This window comes from Heteronotia binoei, chromosome 1, assembly GCF_032191835.1.
Source record: "Heteronotia binoei isolate CCM8104 ecotype False Entrance Well chromosome 1, APGP_CSIRO_Hbin_v1, whole genome shotgun sequence".
NCBI lineage: Eukaryota > Metazoa > Chordata > Lepidosauria > Squamata > Gekkonidae > Heteronotia > Heteronotia binoei.
The window spans coordinates 175180116-175206463 of NC_083223.1; the positions used below are offsets into that span (position 1 = coordinate 175180116).

Sequence of the window (26348 nt, forward strand, 5' to 3'; positions counted from 1 at the left end):
GTGCCCTCTCTCCCCTCTTCTTTTTGTAACTACAATAGAATTCTTGATTCAAAAAATAAGAGAGGATACTGAAATTAGAGGCCTGAAGGTAAAGAACGAAGAATTTAAGATCCAAGCATTTGCAGACGACTTGCTGTTTTTTCTGGAAGATCCTATCTCTTCGATTGATAAATTAAAGATGAATTTGCAGCACTTTGGAGAAGTTTCTGGATTTAAAGTGAATACACAGAAAACCAAATTTCTAACTAAGAACATGACTAAAGAACAAATTAAACAATTAGAAGACAAATCGGGCTTTAAAAAAGAAAAGAAAATTAGATATTTGGGAATTTACTTAACAAATGATGTGAAATCTCTCTACCGTGATAATTACGAAAAGATTTTAAAGGAAATTGAAACAGATCTGGAGAAATGGCGAGACCTACAAATTTCCCTTCTGGGGAGAATAGCCACAACAAAAATGAACATTCTGCCCAGAATCCTATTCCTATTTCAGATGATTCCTGTCCAACTACCTAACTCGTTCTTTCAAAAACTTAATAAAATGACCTTGACTTTTATATGGCAAAACAAGAAGCCAAGGATTAAGTTAAAAATTCTCCAAGAGAGCAAATTAAGAGGGGGCATGGCCTTACCAAACTGGTATTTATATTACAAAGCCTCTTGTCTAGCATGGGTCAGAGATTGGTGTCTCTTAGAAAACAAAAGGTTACTAGTTTTAGAGGGAGCAGGATTAACTAAAGGCTGGCATGCATACGTTTGGTATCAGACCTCCCCAAAAAACACCAATTTCCAGGCACATGAAGTTCGAAAAGCAATCTATAAAACTTGGTTTGAGATTAAAAAAAAAATTTATACATATACTCCATTGTGGGTTTCACCAGTAGAAGCAACTACCCACCCTAATTTATATGATTGGGAAAATCCTCAAAACTATTCAATCTTACTAGATAGTAAAAACAATTTAAATTTGGAAACAAACATAATCTCGGACTGGTGGGTCAGATGCCAAATTAAGTCAAGATATCAATCTGATAAAAGCGTGGGCTTTCCTAAAGATGCCAAAGTAAATGAATTCGACACAATGATACAAGAACCTAAAAAACTTATTTCAAAAATCTATAGTTGGCTATTGGAGATGGAAATGCAGTCGGAAACGGTTAAAGAGAGCTGGATAAAGTGGTTACAGGACTTTGGCTATTCGATCGAATTAGAAGAATGGGAAAAGATTTGGAAATATAATATTAAATTGACCAAATCAGTAGTATTCAAAGAAAACCTATATAAAATGATGTATAGGTGGTACCTGACTCCAGCGAGACTAGCCAGAATGAACCCAACCTATAACGATAAATGTTGGAAATGTAAAAAAGCTAGAGGGACACTTTACCATATTTGGTGGAACTGTGAGATTGCTAGAAAATTCTGGATACAAATAAGTATATGGATCCAGAAGATTTTAAAGAAAAGGTTGAAACACTTACCCGAACTGTATTTGTTAAGTGTATGTAGAGAAAACTTAACACAGAGTGAGAAAAAACTGGTAATATACATGATTACAACAGCCAGAATCCTCTTTGCAAAATATTGGAAATCCCCCCAAACCCCGTGTAAAGAAGAATTCTTGTTTAAATTACTGGAGTCTGCCGAAATGGATGTTCTAACTATAAGGTTGAGAGATGGAAACTGGCAAGAATGTATTAAAACTTGGGAACCAGTGTATATATGGGCGAAAAGTATGGGATATGATTTGAGACAGTAGATTTAATATCCTTATATGCTCCTAAAGCTCCTTTCACAGGTGGTGGTGGAAGATGGGTGGTGGTGGGAGATGGGTGGGTATAGGATTTATGTTCTTCTGTTTTCCCTTTTTGTATTTTTTTTTTGTTGGTGTTTCTTGATTTTCTTGTTTGTATTGTTTTTCCCTAAACCTCAATAAATGAAAACTTTTCCGAAAAAAAAAAAAAAAAAAAAAAAAAAAGATCTTTTGTCTTAAATTTCAGAACAAACTGAAGACACTGATGTTTACCAAGACCTTTGCTGGCAGCATCTGAGTGATGATTTTGTTTGTAGCAGGCCTCTTGTTGGAAAGCAGACTACTTACACGGAGTGCTGTTGTTTGTATGGTGAAGCATGGGGCATGCAGTGTGCTCTCTGTCCCATGAAGGACTCAGGTAAGACATTTTCTAGTGATTTGGGAGATATTTCATTAAGCTCACATTGTTCGGAACCTGAACTTAGCATAGAACTTGCTGAAGATTAGATCACAAGATGTTTTAAGATTTCATTACCCATATTGTTCAGACTTCATACCATACTTCAATCATATGGTAATTCTAGTTGCTTGATAACCTTCTAACATCAGTCCCAATTACTGAGGCATTTGAGATCTTTGCCTCCTTAACTGATGTAGGCTTAATTCCACACGTTGGCATTTTCCCTTCATTATTTGTTGTTGTTGGTTGGTTGTTTCCCCTGCCACCAGTAATTTTCAATGTGTTTCATATGTAAAATTAAAATTTCTCTGTGGAGGATAAGGCTTCACCTTGAATCTGGATCAAATCTGTGTTTCCTTTTCTCTCTTAATATGCTGCTGCCACCTATTTTGTTTTTGGTTAACCCTTTCTTCCCTAGAAAGCAGGCTATATAGAAGGGTCAAGGCCAGTGCTCCTTCTAGCTGTGGAGTCTTGTGAGCAAAAATTCTACTTCATGAGCTACTGGCATTAAAGTTGTGAGTGGGCAGTTTGGCTGCTGCATAAATTAGTTTGCTCTGGGGCCATCCTTTCTGAGCTAAGACAAAAATGTGTGAGCTAGAGGCTTAAAAGCTGTGAGCTAGCTTACACTAACACAGCTTAGAAGGAACACTGGTCAAGGCCACCTTGGAGAGAAACTTATTGGGATAAATCTTTCCAGTTTCCGCTGGTTAGAGTGATGTGTTGTCCCCTTCTCCTCTTGAAACTTGGTCAGGAACATGTGATAATTCTCTGAGCTGCAAATTCCGCAGTCAAAACAGTAATTCCAAATGACCAGTTTATTAGGGTGCATAGACAAGAGGAAGATTATTGAAACTTGTAGACCTAAAGAAAACTTTAAAATCGCTCTCTAGCTTGCCTATATGCTTGAGAATCTGGGCACTTTCTAAATCTGTACTTATAAATCACAAGAGCAGAATTCTATCTTCATTCCAAGGAAATCAACATTTTATGAGCCTAAGGGTTTCTTTTGAACTCTGCACATTTAGCGGCCAGTGAGGCTCACAAGCAGCACCAGCCCAAGGGCGCATGGCACCCTAGGCAGGCACCCCCCCCACAATGATGCAACGCAGTGCCACGCTCTGTTGCACACCCCCAGTGTGCTGCCCACTTGCTGCCCATGCCTTCTTCACTGGCCCATCATCCACTCCTCCTTTTCCTTCCCTTCCCGTCGCCTCCACCCCACCCCCGGGATCACAGCATGCCACGCCTGGTCCATACTGGCTGTGACCTGGCTTGTATCTTATCCTTCAAAAGATAAGACACAAGCTGTGCCACGGCCGGCAGGGCCCAGGCACAGTGCACTGTGATCGTGCTGGGGGGGGAGGTGATGGGAAGGGATGGGAAAGGAGGGGTGGGCAATGGCGGTAGTGGCAGGCCGGCAGAGGAGGCACGGGTGGCAGGTGAGTGGCACGCTGGGGAGGTGCGAAGGAAAGGGAAGAAGTGGGTGGGGTGACAGGAAGAAAAAGGAAGGGCAGGCGATGGTGGTAGTGGCGAGCCGGCAGAGGAGGCACGGGTGGCGGGCAGGCAGCACGCTGGGGAGGTGTGAAGGGAAGGGAAGGAGTGGAGTGGGTGAGGTGATGGGAAGGGAAAGGAGGGGCTGGTGGTGACTGTGGCGGCAGGTGGAGTAGGCAGGCAAACTAGGCGCTTGCCTAGGGCACTGGGGGGGGAGCTCAATTCAGCACCCCCACCCTCCCGGCACCCTAGGCAACTGCTTAGTTTGCCTAGTGGACGAGCCAGCCTTGCTCACAAGATCTCTAGACCCATTTATTTATTTATTATTAATTTAATTTGTATCCCGCCCTCCCCGCTGAAGCCTCAGGGTGGCTCATATTAAGAGGTCATAAAACCAATATCAATAGACAGAAGATAAAAATTCAAGTACATCATAAATAAACCATATAAAACAATTAGATAAAACAATGGTAGGTGCTATTTGATCAAACATATTTGATGTATAAATGATGGTGGATACTACCAATCAATGTTAAAATTTTATTATTCAAGTATTTCTGCTGGATGTCCTATAAGAAAAAGATTCCCAGTCAGATGTTTGAGGTGGGCCAAATGGATTAATTTCTGCTTTCCTGTTGTCGATTTTAATTCAAAAATGCCTGGCAAAAGAGCGCCATTTTACAGGCCCTGCGGAACTGTGAAAGCACTCACAGGGCCCTAACCTCCTCCGGCAACTTGTTCCACCATGCAGGAGCCAAAACAGGAAAGGGCCTGGCTCTGGTCATCTTGAGCCTGGCCTCTTTGATGCTGGGATCGAGATCAGATTTTGCGACCCCAACCGAAGTGCTCTCTGGGGTACATGTGGGGAAAGGCGGTCCCTAAGGTATACTGGTCCTTGGCCATAATAGGGCTTTAAAGGTAATAGCCAGCACCTTGAAGTGAATCCAGTAAGCAATAGATAACCATTGCAGCGCTTTCAGCACAGGTCGAATGTGTTCCTGTGAAGGAAACCTCACTAACAACCTGCCTGCAGCATTCTGCACTAGTTGAAGCCTCTGGATCTGGGACAAGGGCAGCCCCATGTAGAGGGCATTACAGTAGTCCAACCTCAAGGTGACCCATTAATTCCTCTAACAGACTGAGAGAGAGGTTCCTTGCCTTAAATTAATATAATTTATTTCCTTGCCTTAAATTAATATAAATTAACATAATAAAAAAGGATTTTCCCACAGTCAGCTGGGACTAGCAGATTGTCATCTTTGGTCTGGATCTTGTATAAATTGTGGACTTTGGACTGCAGATTTTTTATACCCCGCCCTTCTCTCTGAATCAGAGACTCAGAGCGGCTTACAATCTCCTATATCTTCTCCCTCCACAACAGACACCCTGTGGGGCTGGGGGCGCTCTCACAGGACAACTCCTGCAATAGCTATGGCTAACCCAAGTACATTCCAGCTGTAAGTGGAGGAGTGGGGAATCAAACCCAGTTCTCCCACTTAAGAGTCCGCACACTTAACTACTACACCAAACTGGCACTACACCAAACCACTATACCAAACTTAGCTGCGTCAGATAGAAGAATTTAACAGAACAAAATGAGAGAAATAAAATACCATTTCCCCCATTATCTAGTACGGGAACTTCCAGATCTTCTTCATTGTTCCTGTGCAGGCCTCACTCTGGGTTCTGTGCCTGTGCTGGACCACACTGGGAAACTTCTAAAGCTCTTTCTTTCTTTTTTTTGGTGGGCTTTCCCTCTGCTTTGGGGAGCAGGCATCAACCTTGCTGTTCTGTCTTTACTGCCGCACCAGCTGGACAGTTTTCCTCATCAGTCTTTTCGACGTTCTTCCTCAACTGTGCCGGCCGTGGCACAGCTTGTGTCTTATCTTTTGAAGGATAAGATACAAGCCAGGTCACAGCCAGTATGGACCAGGCGTGGCATGCTGTGATCCCGGGGGTGGGGTAGTACCAGAAGCCCCCTCGTAGTACCAGAAGCCCCCTTCTCCTTTTATAACCCCCTCCGGTCTCCCCTCCCCTTCCTTTTCGGTTTCCTCAATTAGTCTATTGCCCCCCCCCCCAGGGCTCCATTCATCCTGTTTTCTTCCCAGAACGAGTGGTCACCCCCCCCCCCAGCCACGGCTGAAGGAGGAATGATGGAGTCTATGACTTCCTCTCTCTGACTCTTGTGTTGGGGCAGACGTGATAGAGCGTCAGCCAAGAAATTTTTTTGAACTGGGAATGTGCCGGAGGGTAAAATTGAATTTTACAAAGAACCCGGCCTACCAAATTTGTTTGGCAGTCAGTTTCCGACGACCTGTGAGCGCCTCTAAGTTTTTATGGTCAGTCCAGATCTCAAATGGCACCCTCGCCCCCTCTAGCCAAGACCACCAGGTCTTTAAGGCGAACGTTACTGCGAACGCCTCTTTGTCCCAGACCGACCAGTTGTGCTGCTCTTGTGAGAATTTTCGAGAGATATAAGCACACGGTTTCAACCTCCCCTCCTCGTCCCTCTGCATTAATATGGCTCCGACGGCTACATCGGCGGCGTCGCACAGGAGCACAAAGGGCTTTAGTTCGTTTGGGCGGGCTAGCACTGGTTCACTAGTGAACAGTCTTTGTTCACTAAGTGTAGTGTTCACTAACAGTGTAGTATCACTGCTGTTCCAACATTAAATTGTGCTTTTGAGAAACTGTCGTACAGAAGCATCAATATTATGTAATTCTAACTTTGGTCAGGTAAATAATTCCACTGCAATACATTGGGATTCTTTTGCAAACAAAGCTACACACGGATTGTTCACGGACTCTTTGACTAAAACTGCAAATATATATTAACTTTGTCATAGACTTATCGTTGCAGAGCCGTAGAGCTGCATGCATCCAAATGGTTGACCCTGATCCAAAAGAAAATTACATCCATAGGAATTTCCTTGGATGCATTTTATCTATCCTCTGCTCCTGCGGTATTCCAATCCATCAAACGCAGATTACTAGATATCCAGTTGCAACGTCTAACTGAGGCAGCTCAGAAAACCTGCTCCGCAAGCTATTTGGGTTTATCCCTGACTCCTGGGTTTTTAGCTCCCTATTTCCTCTTTTTAACTGATCCTCACCAAAGAAGAGCTTTCATGCTGGCCAGATTTAATGCACTACCATCGGCCATCCTCTCCGGAAGTTACCACAGAATCCCCCGCAATCTTAGACGATGCCCTTGTAGCCAAGGAGTCGTCGAAATGGTCTCTCATGTTCCTTTGGACTGCCCTTTCTATAGCAGTCCATGAGCAAGATACTTAGATGCTCTGCTCTTTGACCATCAAGGTCTCTCTGTCAATGCTAAAGTTCGCTTTTTACTCCACGGGAAACACAACTTTGTCACCACTCACGTGGCTTGCTTTTTACAGGTTGCGATCCAAATCAGAGAGGCTTTTACTCATGTATAGCCCACAGCTATTTTATGTCATTTAACTTTTGCTGGTTTTTCTAAGGTTTTACTATATTTTATAGTGTTACTGTCGGTTTTAAAGTATACTGCACTCTTATATCAATGCCAATAAAGGTCTACTACTACTATATTAACTTTGTTGCCTGCTGCCCCTAAGAAAAAAGAGCCTTGGGCTCTTTGTTGAATTATTATTATTTATTTATTACATTAAGCTTATATCCCACCCTCTCCGCAAGCGGACTCAGGGCGGCTCACAAAATCACATTAACTCCATTAAAAACCAATAAAACATATAAAACATAATTACATATTTAAATTATTTAAAACATTTCATGGTGCTGTATTAATACAGTACAGTATAGCGGTTCTGAAAGTTCGATGGTGACCATCGGTACTCTGCTTGGAGTTCTATATAATGTCCAGTGGCAGCTCTCTCTCGGTTAAATGTCGAAGGCCTGTCGGAGCATAAGAGGAAAGATGAATGTGCTGGAATAGTAAAAGGGACAGTTGTAGTTTGTCTATCTCTAGATAATGCAATGGGAGAATTGATGAATACTTCTTGTATCTCCTGTGGAGCTTGTGGCCTACATCATGTTATATGCTCATTCATTCTTTTGTCTCTAACACTCTTAGTCATTTCTATGCTTTCACTCCCATGAAATTCAATGAGATCATTCATTAAAAACATGGCATACCTTATTAATTACTGACTGTACATGTGATGGCCAGTTTCTACAGAGTCTCAGATGCCTGCATTGTTTTAACAACCTAGGTTGATTTTGCCTTTTAAGTTTTCACTCTCTCTCCACCCAACAACATTAACATTAACCATATTTTAAATTCTCTTGTGTGATACCAGGGTGGTCTGAGTGGGAGGAGATATTGGGTGATATTGGAGATATTGGGTAATACAGAGCATAAAATGAAAACAAAAATATATTGCATGCTCACTAGGGACTCTGTGGATCATGGCTTCTGATTTTAAGGTTGCCAGTATTAAAGCATTTTGTGAATTGTCCATTGAAATGTATTTCTATGAGGCCTTTTATGAAACAAATATTACATATTTCATTGATAGTTTGGATTCATTTGTAAAAGATTCAGCTTGAGAATCTACCACATCATACTGTTTAAAAATCAGCCAAAGATGAGCTTGCTTACTGCAAATGAGTATTGTTTGAAATCTGTGAATTTACTGTGAATTAGATGTCTTAATTCTGAAATGTGAGAGCTTTTTCCCCTTTCATTTCACATCAGCAGAATATTGGTATTTTGGCCGAGAGCCCTGTGAATGCCCTGTAAGTTATAAAATTAACTTTCTAAAAAAATCTGTCCAAAATTATTGTCATTGTCAGAAAAGCAAGGGTATGCACATAACAATTCAAAAGGTACTTAATGATTAGATTTCCCAATCACTTTAGAAATAAAAATAGCATCAGACATAGCCCTGATTGGTGGGAGCAGGGGGGCAAGGATTGTCCCATATTTACTGTTAGCCTTGGAAGGAAAAATGATGCTCATCTCCCCTCTTCCCTGTGAGGGTCTCAATGGTCAAACTATGCAGAAGTGTTTGCCCCTTCAGCTCTAGATCAGGGACCTGCATGGCTGCTACTTCTATTTGGAAAATGGTGGCTAGGTCCTGTCCTGTATCTTCTAATATCTTCTAGTAGATAGTCACCTTTATAGGGCTACTTTCAAGGAGATGTGGTAGGACAGAATTATAGCAATTGAGAACTTGTGTAGTGGTTAGCAAGCTGGCTCCAGAACTGGCTTTGTTTAAAAATGTGATACATAAATCAACACAAGCATCTTGCCATTGGCTAACCGCTGCTGTCTAAGGTTGATAATTGTGGACTTTGGTGTGTGCATAGTTAAGAGTTGTGTTAATAGAGCCAGTTTGGTGTAGTGGTTAAGTGCCTGGACTCTTATCTGGGAGAACTGGGTTTGATTCCCCACTCCTCCACTTGCACTTGCTGGAATGGCCTTGGGTTAGCCATAGCTCTGGAAGAGGTTGTCCTTGAAAGGGCAGCTACTGTGAGAGCCCTCTCAGCTCCACCCACCTCACAGGGTGTCTGTTGTGGGCGGAGAAGATATAGGAGATTGTAAGCTGCTCTGAGTCTCTGATTCAGAGAGAAAGGCAGGGTATAAATCTGCAATTCTTTTTCTTCTTTAACTTCTTCTTCTTAATAGAGTAATTCTTATGGCTTCCCTTAATGTGTTATTAAAAGGAGAAAGAAAGCCAAAGGCATAGATTATTCTTATGCTAAGAGCATCATTCACAAATCCCACTGCCCTGACTTTCCATACTTACCTGGTGCCGCACACCTAGAAAATGGTTTCCTGCCTGAATCTTCTGGACTTATATCATAGCCCATCTATGGAGGTTGGCCGTGGCCATCTTTAATAAATTATCATGGTGGCAAATCTGAGTATTTTCATTGGTTGGGTGTGGGCTATGCAGGATTGGCTTGCACTCTGTCTCTGGTGTGCCATTGCTGATTCTGCTCTCCTCCGCCCACCACCAGCCATATCAGGCGAGAACCCTACCAGACAGCCACTGACCTCTGAGGGAGACAATTCTCTGTTGACAGGTTCTCCTAGGGGCTTACTGATCACTACGGTCTCTCCTCACGGCCCGTTGTTGGAAGTCCAGAGCAGTCCATCTCCCCACCCCCCAAACAACCCTGCTGCAAAGCAAATAGTAGAGCGTAAGAGACATGTTCATGAGACAAAGAGTAGCAGTTACTTCTCTTTAACTGACACAAAAGGAATGTTCACTCACAGCAGGGAGGGGCCAGTTCAACAGCAGCTGATACAGACTGACACTATACAATATATCAAGCCCCCTTTCCACCTGCAAATACTCTTCACTCTTTCTATTCAAATTAGGCTACAGTGGGCTCATATGGGTCCTACAGTGGGCTCATATGGGTCCACAGAACACCATGTATTCCATTCTATCCTGTCAGCCCATAGGATAGAATGGACTCCATTATGTCCTATGGGCCCATTGGACAGATTGAAGGTTCATTCTATACTATGAGCCCACTGGACAGAATGGACTCCATTGTATCCTATGGGCCCATAGGATGGAATGGACTCCATTCTGTTCTATGGGCTCAAGGGGTACAATGCAGTCCACTCTGTCCTATGGCCCCATGAAATGGAATGGACTCCCTTTCACTTTCCCTTCCAGGCAGTCACCTGCAAGCAGGAGGAAGTGAAAAGGAGGCTTACAATGGCTCTCTGCAACTTACAGCCACCAGTGGAGCAGGTCCACCTGTCAGCTGCTTGCTTTAAGAGGCAGGGAGCCATTGGAAGGCTCCTTTTCGCTCTGCCACAACTGCTTCCAATGGCTGCCTACCTACTTGCCTGTCTGTCTGTCTTCCTGTCATTTTTCTGTCTCTTTGTCTTCCTTCTTTTCATTTTCCTTTCTTTTACTCCTTTCGAGATTTTCCATTTCCTTTCTTCCTCTCATTCTTTCTCTGTCTCTCTCTGTCTTTCTGCCTTTTTCTTTCATACCATCTACTTTCCTTCTTCTCATTTTTCTTTCTCTCACTCTTTTCTCCCCCCTTTTTACCTCTCCCTTCTGTTCTTTCTCTCATTCTTTCTCTGTATCTCTGTCTGTCTTTTTATTTCATTATGTCTGTCTACTTTCCTTCCTTTCATTTTTTCTCATACTCCTTTCTCCCTGTTTTTCCCTACCACTCTTTTTCTCATTCTTTGTCTCCCTCTCTTCTTCTTTCATTCTGTTTGTCTATCTTCCTTCCTTCCTGCCACCTACACATTCATAAACCGCCCCCCCCCCCAATATTTTTCTAGGGCCCATTGTATTTCTTCCTACAACAGCCTTTACTGCTAGTACCCAATAATGGTAGAACAACAAACCATAAGCTTGTGGTTCCCATCTGTTATTATTGCCATAGAAAGACATAGTAACTTCAGAAAATGGAGCAGAGCCACTGGACCATGGTGTACCCCAGTTCTCTTAGCTGCCTGCCCTAACTAAGGAGGTATATGCAATCTCTTGGCATGATGGTGCTCAGGAGCAGGGGCATTGGCGCAGTGGGGCTGTGGGCTACAACTTAAAGTGTTATATAAATAGTATTTAGCATATACATATATTTGAATATATAGAGAATAATCAGACCATTTGCCCAAATTTAAAACCAGAAATCATTAGCTAATCCTCAGTAATCAGTAATTCTATTTTTTTTTGGGGGGGGGGGGGAGGTTTAATTGGTGGAATGTAGTAAGTATAAGGCTTGGTAAACCATTTGGTTATATTCTGATACCACTTTCATTCAATTTTACAGAATTTTCCCCAAGAAAAACATAGACTGGATTAAGTGTATGAAAGAATCATTTTGCCCTGTCTTCAATATGCAGCATTTGAAGTGATATTGTTGGCTCAGGAAGAAACTTTCACACTTCTTGACCAGAAGGTCATAGGTTCAAATCCTGTCTGAGGAAGCTGGAGTTGCTCCATATTAGAATTTTAGGTTTATATATTGATTCGGTATGATTTACTACTGGAGCTGTATGCATATTTCCAAATCCATGAATGTTTGGAACATGAATTACAGAAATAGGAAAAGCAATAACACTCAAAGATTTAGAACATGAAACATACAGTGAAACTACATACATATGTATGCTTTTACCCAAAGAACATGGTATTTGGTTTCAGTGACGGGCAGTCTGTTTTTAAACAGAATTTTCTTGTAGTCAAAGATGTGACTCACACAGGACAAAACTCTGGACCTCTGAACAAGGTCACTATTGTCTGTCTCTTTCAAAAATAGTTACAAAATTAATTCCCTACTTTTGAAAGTAAACTAAATGTTTTGTTTTCAGGACATTTTTTGGCTGCCTAAGTTCTACAGTCACAGCAGTGGAAAGTGATCAGTAATGGACAGAAAGAAGACAAGGGGGCTGAATGAGTAAGGGGAATGGTAAATGCTTCCTTGAGACTGTGAGTTGTATTACCTGTGCTCAACAAGGCAGTGATTAGAACCATTCCTGGGGAAAGAACTTTCTGTACCATGTTGGAAAACTTTTGCTCAGTCTCTAATCTTACATTCTTAGGCAAGGCACTAGAGCAGGGTGTTTGCTTCTCAGCTCCAGGAGCTCTTAGAAGAGACTGGTTATCTTTACCTGTTTAGGTTGGGATCTGGAACAGAGACTGCTTTGGTCACCTTGGTTGATAACCTCTGTTAAGAACTAAACTGGGGAATGTGACTCTGCTAGTTCACCTGGATGTCTCAGCAGCCTTTGCTACCATCCATCAATAGATACCATCAACCATGGTGTTAAATCATCTTGGCCTGGCCTCCCCTGCCTTTGGTACCTGCCCAGTGCCTTTCATACACTTTTAACTTTTTATGGGGCACTGTATTTTAGGGTACCTACCACCATCTGATTAAAAAATTGTCATAAATCAGGCCATCTACCATTTCTGTTAAAATGTTATAGGAGACATTAGATTATTAATGTTTTAGTGTCATCTTGCTTAATCACATAATTGTTTAATTGTTTTATAATACTGGTTTTTATTGTTTTTATTATGTTGTGTGCCACTCTGAGCAGGATAGAAGTTTAATAAAATAAATCAATATCCTGCTTGGCCACCTCTCAGTGCTGGGTCTTATATTCACCATGTTATGGTGGTTCGAGACCTGTCTGAGAGAATGGTCCCAGAAGGTGGTGTTGGGGAATTCCTGCTCTACCCCATGGTTGTTGACCTTTGGAGTTCCACAGTATTCCATCTTATCTCCCATGCTATTCAATATCTGTATGAAGCCACTGGGAGAGTTCATCAGGAGGTTTGGGCTGTGATATGCTGATACCTAACTTTGGCTTCCTTTTCCACCTAATTCCAAAGAATCTGTAAATGTTCTAAACTGCTGCTTGAAGTCAGTAAATGGGCTGGATGAACAAGATGAAACTTATTCCTGATAAGACGCTCTAGGCTAGTAGAAAGGCATACCAGAGTCTTAAGACCTCCTTGATCTAGGTTGAATTATACTCCCCTTAAAAAGCCAGGTCTGCAGGTTGGAAGTGCTGCTTGACCCCTTCTCTAGTTCACGGTATGTTTTTTATTTTATATAAACAATACAAACATTGAAAAACATAAGATAGAAATACTACAAAGTTTCATTTTTCTATAAGGAGTCATGACCCTCCCCCCCCCCAACACCTTGTCTAAAAATGAAAGATTGGAGACTCATTGAAAGTTCTCCAACATGGTCAAGAAAATCAGGTGGCTGCTGTGGTTTTAGGGTGTTTTTACCCAGCTTTTAACTAGTTATTTTTACTTATTTTATTGTGTTTTACTATTATATACATTATAAGACACCTTGAGTTCTTATAAGGCAGAAAGGCAGCTAATAAAAGTTTTAAATAAATAAAATAAGTAGGGGAGAGTTGAAAGAAATGTATATTCACTATGGTTCAGGTCAATTACTTTTGTTTGGAGGACTGGAAATAAACTGGAGGCTTGTTTGGTGTGGTTGTTTGGAGCCAGTTTGATGTAGTGGTTAAGTGCGCGGGCTCTTATCTGGGAGATGCGGGTTTGATTCCCCACTCCTCCACTTGCAGCTGCTGCAATGTCCTTGGGTCAGCCATAGCTCTCAGGAGTTGTCCTTGAAATGGCAGCTGCTGTAAGAGCTCTCTCAGCCCCACCTACCTCACAGGGTGTTTGTTATTGGGGGAGGGGTGGGAAGGTAAAGGAGATGGTGACCAGAGATTCAGAGTATAGGGCGGGGTATAAATCCAATATCTTTTTCTTCTACTTCTTCTTGTTCAGTTCTTTTTCCCTTCTAATGTAATTTCCCTTTTCTGCTTATAGGACTAACCAGAGTTTACCCCAGTATCTGAATTGGCAAACTATACTTAGTGTTTGGCTTCCTAACTAGCACCAGAACACATGACTTGAAGTGAATTTCTGAATCAGGACAAGCATTATCACAGTGAACTATGATGAGCTCTAAGATATGCTGAGAAGCCTGTAAGCATGTGGCTTGTTTTGATCATGGTTTTGAAAGATCATGCGAACGGAGCCTCTAGCTAAGTGATTAAAGTGTTCCAGTGGAAAGTTTCTGTTTGTGAAATCATTAATGAAGAGTTTCTCTCTTTCCTTGCTATTACAGTGTCCATAAAAACCTCACTGTTAAAACACTGGCTTGCCTGTGAGGAATAAAATTCCTTCAGGAATAAAATTAGCAAATAAGCATTACCAAATCAGACTGTTGATCAATGTGAAGCAGAATAGTAGGTAAACCCTCAAATGATCACTAGCAATTACAAAACAAAAAAATCCAGTTTGTTTGCAGATATTTGCATAGTCTGAAATGTGTTCTGGTTCTGAGACAAGTACCTTGAAGATAGCTCAACATGAAGAGCAGTTTCATACATCAGTAGAGTCTACAGTTGCCAGGTCTTACCTGGAGATGATGCAGGGGACTGCAGTCCTCTTCTTAGAGTCTTTGGCATGCACACAGTGTGATGACATCACCCAGAAGTGACATCATCAAGCCAAACATGTTGTGCAGGCTCTTTCATTTGAGGGGAAACTCTATAGTCACCCCAGAGTTTTAACCAAAATGCTAGAGCGTCCCCTGCACGATGTACTCGGCACAATGACATTATCTCCAGGTGACATCATCATGCTAGGCACATCAGGTGTGCTGGAACTTCAGGAGTGAGGCTCCCCCACCAGCCAGCTCCGTGGTGGTGGACTGGAGACCCTGAAAGTGAGGGAACTCTTGCCCCCTTTGGGGGGATGGGATTCTAGTAGAGTCGCCAGCTCCAGGTTGGAAAATACTTGGAGATTTTGGGCGTGGAGCCTGAGGAGGGAAAGCTTTGGGAAGGGGAGGGACTTCACTGGGATATAATGCCATGAAGTCAATTTTCCAAAGTGACCATTTTCTCCAGGTGTACTGTTCTCTGTCACCTGAGGATCCACAGTAATCCTAGGAGATCTCCAGCCACCATGTGGAAGCTGGCAGCCACACCCATCAGGGTTAAAGAATCTTTTCTTGAATTCGGGCACAACAAATCTTAGAGTGCTTTTAAGTGCAAAGGCTTAAACGATCTCTGTGTTTCTCCTGGGCCATTTCTACAATTGCTGTTAATTTGGAAAGGCAAGAGAGAAAACGTTTGTAATGTAATTGTGCATTTAGCCAATGTAGGTTTTATATTTCATTACAAATCATCTTAAGTAAAAAATGTTTTCACCCTCATTAGGATGGGAGGTGCCGACTGACACACATCTGAAATAAATCTGTGTCAGTGATGTAGGCAGATATGTTAGAAAAAAATGTCTGGGTGTTGGATTGCAGTTTTCCTTTGACCTTGTCTTGGAACAATATTTCCTTAGCAGGGTTTTGGTGATGATTATTACTTGTAGCTATCATCTTTAATCATTGTGGTTTCAGGAATGATCATACATATTAACGCTGGTAACCAGTTTTATTGTCTAGGATTGTTGTATTAATAAGTGATAGTTTCTTCTTTCTGGGAGTACTTTGAACAAGTATTAGTCACAGAATTAGATCTGGACTGAATTAAGCCATATTGCAAACTGTACCATACTGTAAAGCCACAGCTGAACTGCAAAGCTCAGTATGAGGTGAGAACTTTGGTATGTAGAGTTGGTGTACTGTGTGCTGAGCAAAACAGACTGTTTCCTTTATAAATTATAATCATGGATGTATAGACAAAGTGCAGAATGTGCTATGGGGCAGGCACAGGATTCACTTTCCTTGGAAATATCTGCATTCATTTTTTAAAATCAAATTTATAGCTCTTATGGCTATTAATATAATCTTAAAAATATATGGGTGGTTCCTGCTGAAATCTCAGAAGTTATGAAGACAGCATGTGCAGTAATCACTACCCAGTGCTTATAAAGGAAAGGTACTTAAAGAGTGTCAGAGCTAGATGGTTGAGGAATACAGAAATCCTGTTTGCTTTGGGTCCCAAATTGCTGTTCTCTGTATGTTAATATTCTAGTGGGGCTGCAAGACCTGGAATAACCTTTGCTGGGGAGCAGATAGCTGGAAGAAAGCAACTGTTGTTTTAATAAAAGTAAAGGTGGGGAGATGCTTACCCATTCTTTACTCTCTTGGTTTTCATTCCCTTCCTCCCACCCCACTCCAGCACAAACCAATCTGTGTCCTCCTACTGTCACATCTAGTTTATTCCAAAGAAGAATTTTGGAATAATGAGTTTGTAGGGGTTACAAGTAGAGCTTCTTTGCCTTGGTCCTTCCCATAACAAAACAGCATGAATTAATCAAAATACCACAAAATGAAGAATAAATTATGCAGATTACAGAATTGCAAAATTCAGTTGCCTGTACACAGAAATTATGTTGCTTATGTGCAGAATTTTATTATTTATTAATAATATAGTATAGATAGAACAACACTTGTTCTCAGTGTTAGTTAAATTTTAAATTCTGGTGGGATGCCTGACATATGGAATTGAATGATCAAAGTAGGTTGAGCAATACGGTTGCCAGTAGGTCAGTATTTTATTTATTTGTATTATATTTTAGGTAAATTTATAGTCTACCCTTTCCCAAAAATGGGCTCAGGGGCATATATAGTGCATATATTTATTGATTTTAGAATATTTATAGCTCTTTTGTCAACAAAATTCTCAAAGTGAGTTACAGAGATAAATAAAACAATGACATTGTTTAAACTAAACTAAAATATATAATCAACAAAGCCCTGCATAAACTGAAAAGTTATCAAGGTTTTCTTAAAGAATGGTTTGGAGAGCAAAACTATAGGTTTTGATTTAGTGATAACAAACTGAAGCTTGCTGCAAATCCAGACATAGTCAATTAATTGGCTACAAGCAAAGAAAGATGAAAGGAGGGAAAACATGGACACTGAAGGATAAACTAATTCCCGTTATGTGAATCAAGCTAATAACATCCTCCAGAACCCACAAATTTCAGCAGCCAACTGGTTCCATAATCTAAAGATTCAGAAGCAAGGTCATGCGTAACACTGGGAGTCCTCTTATCCCTTTTAAAGCCAAAACTGCAGAAAATATCCCATTCCCCCCCCCCCCCCGCCGAAAGCCCTTTAAGCTGCAGATTTGTTCATTGTGATTTTTTTAACAAGACCATGTGCAGTAGTTCCTTGAAGTATATCTAGAGTACCATTCTTTGCATCTGAAAACTGGATAATAAGTTTCCATTTGTAAAATAATTAGGGAGAGGGTACCAAGCTTTTTGCTTCCACAGATATTTTACATGCAGAGATGAGTCTAGAATGGGTTAGAAGCCCTTTAGCAGACCCTTTCAGGTCATGCCTAGACCTTTCTTAAGGACTGACACAGTTTTTCTACAAGCAGTAGATTAAATCCTGATGGAGTATTGCGCTTCACTTTGTAAACTTCTAAACTTAGTTCTGTATATAAAATCTAAGATTTTTAGTTTATCACCTCTCATAGTTCTTATACATTATATTATATTTGTTACATTTTTATCTCCCCTTCTGTTATGGAATCCAAGGAACCATATATACAGAACTCCCAAAAGGTCTTCCATCAGTAGGCTTCCCAATCCCCAGGTCCCAGCGGGGGATTTCCTGGTTTTACAAGCTTCCCCCTGCCCCCAGCCAGCTGGCCAGTGGGGGAAGCTCCTCCCCCACACCCACCATGTACCTCTAGATCTCGGGCAGGACCAGCAAAATGTGTGTGTGCCTTTAAATTGGAGCAGGAAGTACTTCATGGGGAAGGGTTAGCAACAGCAGACCTCGTGAGAGTGCAGCCCCTCTGTTTGTTTCGCTTTCATTTCGGACAAGTGAGTGTGTGCGTAAAAGAGCAGTGTAGCCCCTGTACTTTCCAGACCTGGTTGTGGAGGCAACAGAGACTCCTCCTTTGTTCTACTGCTTCAAACCAACATGGCTGCCCACTTGCACCAGAGACAGTTAAGCATGTGTGTGAGTGAGAGACCGAAAGCGTGGGGGGGAGGGGAGGGAACTCTATTATTCCCTATGGAGACTTATTCCCATAGGAAATAATGGAGAATTGATCCACGGGTATCTGGGGCTCTGGGGGGGACTTCTTTTTGAGGTAGAGGCACCAGATTTGCAACATAGCATCCAGTATCTCCCCAAAAAGATTGGACCAGGGGGTCCAATTCTATGAGCCCCAAAAGAAGATGCCCCTATCCTTCATTATTTCCTATGGAGGGAAGGGATTTAAAAGATGTGCGGTCCCCTTAAATGTGATGGCCAGAACTCCCTTGAAGTTCAATTATGCTTGTCACACCCTTGCTCCTGGCTCCGCCCCAATGTCTCCTGGCTCCACCCCCAAAGTCCCCAGGTATTTTTTGAATTGGACTTGGCAACCCTATCCATCAGGGCCTTTTATTGCTTTATAGATATACAAATGGAGCTCAGATGTGACTTGTTCCAGGTTCCCCTGTTTTGTCATTTTTGTGCTATTGTTATATATGGCACTGCTGAGACTGAAGTACTGGCTGCCCTGCTTTTGGCATACATTTTTGATCCATTCTATGGGAGATGAGAGTTTCATAGGGAGTGTAATCGCTGATTTGTAATCTTTTGTGGGGAAAAGAACAGACATTGTATATGCTGATGATATAATTCTGAGGGATAATTTTGTGGCCGAATATAATAGCAAAGGAAGAGTGGCACAGGAGGGCTGTTAGCTTTCCTCAGCCAAAAGTGATGGATTTATTATGCAGATTATAAGGACCAAATATTTTGCATGTACAAAGTACAAATGTTGCCAGGGTTAGGCCCAACCCTCATCTACTCCTGCATCACCCTATAAAGAAATAGTTGAAAAATGTGTACTGTGATTTTGTGATTGCATTTCCCTGACACACTGTGTTTCATTTTCTGCTGCTTGCAGGGGTGAGGAAATGTGATAATGTTATGCCACATGGATTTTCAGTTACATATGCGAGATACATAAGCTAAATGCAAGTCACTGGTATCCGAGTATTTTGTACCCTAGTTTAAAACAAAGTGAGGGGAGGGAGAGGACTGGTGGTTCATTCTTTTCTGAGCATGCACTCACTGTTTTGATTTTAATACATTGACATTGTTAAGTGCTTTTAAAATCTTTTAATCTTCTTTCATACAATGCTGGTGATTGTATATAATTTAATAAGGGGAAAAGTTAATTTTAATTAAATGTATTTTATGTACAAAATTTATTATTAGATTTATTATTATTTATTAAATTAAATAATTTCATATAGTAAGGCACCTGTAGGCAAAATATAAATTAATTTAGAAGATGAGGTAATGTAGAATGACAAGCTCAAAGTGAGTGTCGTATTAGTTGAGCACAGGCAACTTTCAAAGGAAAAATATTTTTTTTAAAAAAACCCACCTTTTTGACAAAGCACTTTGGAAGGGAATCCTAGAAAGCCAAAGGTCCTAAATCAGAAAGCCCCAAAATAGTTGGAAAGCCTCAATATATCTGTGGAGCAGGCCCATAGCTGGGATTTCTAGTTTGATGGGGCACATAGCCCCAATTTCTTCTTGAGAGGGCATGGGGCCCAAAATGATGTCATAAAATAATGTCTCATGGGTTCCCTGCCCCTGGGTGCCATGAGCCAGCCAGATGCAGGCAGGCAGGTGGAGAAGAGTAAGGGAGGGAGAGAGGTGGGCCAAGCCAATGACCCAGGGCACACAAGGGAGGATGCCTGGCTCCCTGTCCCTGCCACTGTCCTCAAGCCAAGGAGCCACCCTGCCCGCAGCTACCCAGCCAGTGCCACTGTTGAGATTGCTCTGCACCAGCTTCTGTGTGTAAGGGGGAGAGAGACTGGCCTTGGCCTCCTGCAGTGACCATGGCACCCTGTAAACAGTATGTGAAGATCTCAGCTGTGGCACTGGCCAGGTAGAGATCTCAGCTGTGGCACTGGCCAGGTAGCTGTGGGGCGGCTGGCACGCGTATATGTATTATGGGAAGAATAAAATGGATGGTCTTTTCTCTCACCACTATGTTAGAAACACTTTACTAAGTACTTGGATAAAATATAAGAAATATGGGGACGAGAGAAAACCGCTGTGGATAGTGCCAGCAGAAGTAATAAAAATAACAGCTGAATCCGACGATAAAAGAGAAATGTCATATAACCAACTGCTTAAGATTCGAGGAGATAAAATTGAATTAAAATCTTCGGAAGAACTAGACAAATGCAACAAATTAAAAGCTTGTTGGAAAATGATATAAAATTGGAAGGAATTAGACGAGAACAAACAGAATTGGAAAGGGTCCTGCTTGGTGATAATGAAAAATTGATATCAAAAGTATATAAGTTATTATTGAAATGGTCTACAGAAGAAGAAGTAGTAAAATCTCAAATGGTCAAATGGGCAATCAATGTGAATAGAGAAATACAAATGGATGCATGGGAATACCTTTGGAAGAACTCAATGAAGATATCAACTTGTCAGAGCATAAAAGAAAATTGTTTTAAGATGATGTACAGGTGGTATATGACCCCGAAAAAATTGGCTAAGATGAGCAAGAAAATGTCGGATAGATGTTGGAAGTGTAAAAAACATGAAGGTTCTTTCTTCCATATGTGGTGGGCATGTGAAAAAGCGAAAGAGTATTGGAAGATGATACAACAAGAAATCTCCAAAATATTGGGTTACGACTTTAAGAAAATTGCAGAGACATTTTTGCTCGGATTACAATTAGAAAAATATCCAAAGGAAGATAGGACTCTAATATGGTACCTGCTATCAGCTGCTAGGACATTGTATGCGCAGCTTTGGAAGCAAGAAAAAATACCGGATAAATGGGATTGGACTATGAAAGTTCTATCGTGGAGTGAAATGGATAAATTAACTAGAACATTAAGAGACTATGATTTGGAGATATTTAAAAAAGAGTGGAGGAAGTTTAAAGAATACATAGAGAAAGAGTCGAATGTAAGAAGACATTGGACAATTTTTTAGTAATAATGGGGGGGGGGGGAAACGAAGAAGCAAGAAGGGGGGGGAAATATTTATATAACAAATTTTGATTAGTCAGATGTATCTTTAGTATTGAATTAGAATCTATAACCTCGGGGAAGTCTATATTGGAGGGAGGGGGGATTGAAAAGTCATATGGGTTAGTATTGAAGCAACGAAGGGAAATTAAGTTCTGTAACCATATGCTATCAATAAATTGGTTAAAACGGAGATCTCAGCTGTGGCACTGGCCAGGTAGCTGTGGGACGGTGGAGTGGCTCCTTGACCTGAGGACAACAGCAGGCAATAGGAGACTGATCGGTGTGGACAGAAAGGTCCCACAGAGGTTTGATTGGTGGGGCCTGAACCCCCAGGGCCCACTGTAGTTATGGGCCTGCTGTACCGGTCCGTGGCCTGTTAGCAACTGGGCCACACAGGCATGGCGCTCTCAGCTTCCCAGGTCGAAGATCCAGGAAGCTGAGAGCGGCAGGACAGCGTGTGCTCTCCTCCAGCTTATGCTGAAAGAGGCAGCACAGCCTTGCTTTGAGGCTGCCTCCTCAGAGCAAGGCAGAGCAGCCCTACCACCACTTTTGCCCACCCAGGACCTGGGCAGAAGAAAGTAGCAGTGCAGCCTTGCTCCCAAGCTGCCTCCCCTTGCAGGGGAGGCAACCTCAGAGCAAGGCTACACTACCTCTTTCATCCACCTGGGTCCCGGGTGGGTGAAGGGGCAGCATGGCAGTGACCTTTGCCTATCCCTAATTTAAGGACCCCTGCCATTCAGCTGGTCGGTGGGGGTCTTTAAATGGGAAGGGGAACCGCCTAGCATGGAGGTGGCAGAAGCAGCCCCAGTCTCTCCTCCCCCATTTAAAGACCCCTAGGGAGGGCAGGGACTGGGCTGCAGGTGGGGGGCAGCCTGGGGTGGCAAAAAAACCAGTGCCGCCCCTCCCCTAGTGGAAAAATTGTCTTCCGTGAAACTGGTTCCTGGTGCCAAAAAGTTTGGGAACCACTGCTTTAATAGGTAGAGAGCCCTGATCCCTTTCCAAACATTCAGTTCTCTCTGTTCCAGAGATGTCTCCAGACAAAGCAGCCCAGTTCCCTTTATTATCCACCCCTAATCATTCAAAAGAACAAAAAACAAAACAGCAGCAAACAGTAAAAGCATAGATTTTCCATTGATTCCTAGAGTGACTCGGCACCACTTCCAAGTTTACCCTGGATGCCATGTTGCATGCAATGCCAGCAACTTTTTTATTCTTATCCTGCTGCACAAAGGAACAGCAGCTGGAAGAACAGGTTGCTGGTGGGAGGTCTCCCACCAGAGTGAGACTGGCAACCATGTTGTATGATCTTCCCAGAAAGATTGTAACAAGGAAATTTGGAGAAACCTGAAAAGATACTGAGACAATCTGGACGGTGGCTGAATGTATGTTAATACTGGAGGGAGGGAAGGAGAGAGAGATGCCAGGTTCCCTTTGGCCACCAACAGGGATGGGGGGCAGGGTTGCCAGCTCCAGATTGGAGATTTGAGGATGGAGTCTGGGGAGGACAGAGACCTATGTAGGGTACAATGCCATAGCATCCACCCCCCTCCCCAAGCATCCATTTTCACCAAGGGAACTGCTCTGTGTAGTCTGGAGATGAACTGTAATTCTACAAGATCCCCAAGTCCCAGGGCTGGCACTACTGAGTCAGCAAGGTAGGCAGCCCCCTAGAGTGCCATCTGGCAGAAGGGGTAACTCCTGCAGGCCTCCCTCTCCCAACCAGCGGGGCACACATGCCTCCTCCCACACACCCTCCTCACTAAGAGATTGCCTGTGCTTTGCTGACCCCAGCCCAACCTGCTCCCCCACACGGGGTCTCCCCAAGGCTCCTGTACTCTCTTCAAGCAGGGCAAAGCGGGGAGGAGGGCTCCTGTTCACCCCTGGCCCGCCTCAGTGAGCAAGGTCACATCTGATTGGCTAGTGAGCACGCAACCATCAAGGTGAGAAGGGGAGGGATCCTCTCCCTCTTCTTATCAGAAGTAGGCAGCAGAAGGTGACCAGCATGCAACACCTGCTACATTTCCCCATCGCTGGCAATCGGCATCTGCACTGGTTTGGCCACCCTGCTCCAGCCTCCAGCTTCTGCACCCAGCTCTCCCAATTGACAAGGACAACCTCACTCCCAGGGTCCCTGCCAGCAGCAACAGCCAGCCATCCTCACCCAAGCCAGACACAAGGCTCATCGGTCCACCTCTTTTGTCCCTGGGCAGCTCTCTGCTTCAACAGCATGGCCACTGTGAGCTGGAGGCATCACAGGATGGCAGCCATTGCTTCACCTCCTCTGCTGCCACAGTCACGGACAGTGTTCACCTGCTGGACCCATGCTCCATGGCTCTCTGGCTCCACTCTGAGGGGCGGTCAAAAAGGGGTTCCCCAGAACGGGTTCCCAACCTTCAATTGTTGTGTCTGGGTAGGAAGGCATGGGAACAGGGAGGCAAGGGGCAGAGGAGGAAGGGTGGGCAGTAGGGCCTTGGTGCAGACAGAGTGGAGAGGCAGAGAGCCCCTCATCCCTGGGGAGACAGGAGGGCAGAGCATGGCAGACATCTGTCTCTCCCTTTCTCCCCCCCCCCCGGATGATGATGATTATGACGGCGACAACAACAACAACTAAAAAATTCATTTCCTGGTGAATTTGGCAGCAGTGGGTGACATCACAGGAAATTGGGGGTGGGAGGGGCGCCTTGCCTAGGGCGCCAGAAATCCTGACACTGGCCCTGCCAGGTCCCACCAGAGGCTGGCATCCTTACCATTCTATCCTAGGCCAGCTTGTGTCACAGCAAAATGCACAAGTAATAACATTACATACAGAGCTTATGGCATTCTGTTCTCACAGGTAAAGGTACCAGTTTGACTGTGAGTAAAACTTCACCCTATGAAAAAATAAGGATTAGAAAGGAGTCCTGAGACATAGGAAGGCAAGGAGATGGAAAATTTTAATCAAACAACATTTTGTTCATAGGCACACTATTTTGTTCATTGTCCTTTTGAGTAATAGCTTAAAGCTCAGCAGGACATCTCAAAATTATAAATCAGGATAATACATTTTAGCATGCATATCAGTTCAGATGTTGTCACGGTGTAGGGAAGTTTTAATAGTGAAATCATAGCAAGGCTGAGAGAGCATCTGCAGGGTAAATTCAGGATTAAATTTAAAAAAAACCCTCAGTATGTATCTTAATTACTATAGTACGGGAGTGGCCAAACTTGCTTAACATAAGAGCCACATAGAATAAATGTCAGATGTTTGACAGGAAGGAAGGAAGGAAGGAAGGAAGGAAGGAAGGAAGGAAGGAAGGAAGGAAGGAAAATAGATGGGAAGAGGGAGGAGGGAAGGAGAGTGGAAAGAAAGCAACTTTAACTTTAAATGCATTCTCCAAGCCAGCCAACAGGACGGTGGGGGCTTTGGGAGATGCACAATATGTGTGAAAGAGCCACAGATGGCTCCTGAGCCACAGTTTGGCCACCGCTGCTATAGTAATATCATCAATATGAATACATGGTCACACTCTTAAAGAAAATGGGATGCATGCTTAACTAAATAGACCCATTTGATTGTGAGCAAGTTATTTGAGGACCATTCACACATTGTAAAGTCCATGTGGCAACTAACACCCAAAGCTTGCCTGGAATTCCCTGTTCAGAACTGAATTCCACAGTGCACACCAGCCCGATTTAAATTGCAACTGCAGGGAGAAAGTTTGAGGTGCAGGTGTTGGGGGATTTCTATTGTATCCCCAACAATATAAAATCCCAAAATCAGGACCTGCTGTTACCAAAACAACCTGCAGTTATCAGAAGGCTAATACATACTCACTAATAAGTTTTAAGACCTCGTAGATAAACTTTCTTAGACTGTTTAAAAAAGAAAACAGTTTTTTAGACTCCCAAGTTTCTCTTCAAACAGAAGGCTTCAAATATAGTTAGAAAGGCAAAACAAGAGATTACATTAGTACAGTTGTCCCTTTAGACACAAGAAGACTCCTTTAGAAGGCTTAAGAAGACTCATTTAAAAGGCTTAAAATATATGGATAGAGAACAACACAGAAAACAGTTATACATTTAGAATTCAGTCAAGCATAAAGCGGAAAATACACTAAAGCAATAATGAAAAATATGTCCTAATAGGGACTTCCCCTATTAGTTACATTTTCCCATTTACAATCAAAGTCTCCTGTCTTAGTAGATGCTATGCTCTAGATTCTAAGTCTGAGCATTTTCTCTATGTTTGAGATCTCAAACAGAAGATGATTTAAAATCAGCAAAGGCTGTTTCTCCTCTTAGGCTGTTCAGCAGAAGAATTGTCTCTGCAGAGCAGCCCCAGAATCTAAGTCCCAATTAGTGTGACATAATCTGACACAGAGGCAGTCTAGCCACACTCTGGTCCAGATCAGCAGTGTGAGCCAAAAAATCCACAGCTTATATAAACTCAAGTGACCTCATACACACACACCTACTTGTGTCACTCAGCTGTAAACATTTTCATGGCCAACTATCAGCAATCAGAGCTAACCAAAACAATCATGGCTGCTGTTGTCCTTAGTTTACTTCAACCTCTCACCTACTTAGCAGCCATCTTGCTTCCTTCTCTCCATAGAAGAGGCAGATTGAACCTTCACCTACGTACCCCATCTGGCCCTCTATAGAGGCTCCATATGCTGAAAGACTGTGAGACCTCCAGTGGCCAAATTCTATAACTGCATCCAAGATCAACAGTTTAGAGCTGCTGAGATCAATTATTGCTGTTATAGAAATATGAATGCTTAATATTGCTGAAAAACTTAGGATTCTTGTTGCCAATTTCATAAAAGAGTATGTTTAAGATCATAAAGAATATGGTTAGGATCATAAAGAGGGCCAATCCAAAATAAATTCCACTACAGTCCTCCGTTTTGGCCACTTTATGATCCAACCCAATAATTTAAGACACTTAGGAAACCATTACATAATCCCACTTATCTGTTACATTATTAAGCTCAATGTGTGTGAATACTGAATCAATGTGTGTGAACTTTACAGCATATCTTATACATACAAGAACACATACATACAAAAACAGTGTAATAAGTTGCATTTTTGCAGCAGCAGAAGAAGAAAAAAAAGCAAAACAACAAAGCAAAAAAAACAACAACAAAAAAGATTTTACTCAATACAACACTGAACTAGCCAATAACGTTTTTTAGTCACAAGAAAC

At 42.5% G+C, this 26348-nt stretch overlaps 1 protein-coding gene across 2 annotated transcripts in view; it reads left to right on the top strand.

The window, feature by feature from the left end:
* LOC132575862 (latent-transforming growth factor beta-binding protein 1-like) overlaps positions 1-26348 on the top strand; it is a 368464-nt gene that overhangs the window by 295634 nt on the left and 46482 nt on the right. For both annotated transcript variants that reach the window (XM_060244552.1, XM_060244558.1), the window contains exon 24: positions 2004-2174. In XM_060244552.1, coding sequence (XP_060100535.1) covers positions 2004-2174 — 171 coding nt within the window. The remainder of the gene's footprint in view (positions 1-2003; positions 2175-26348) is intronic.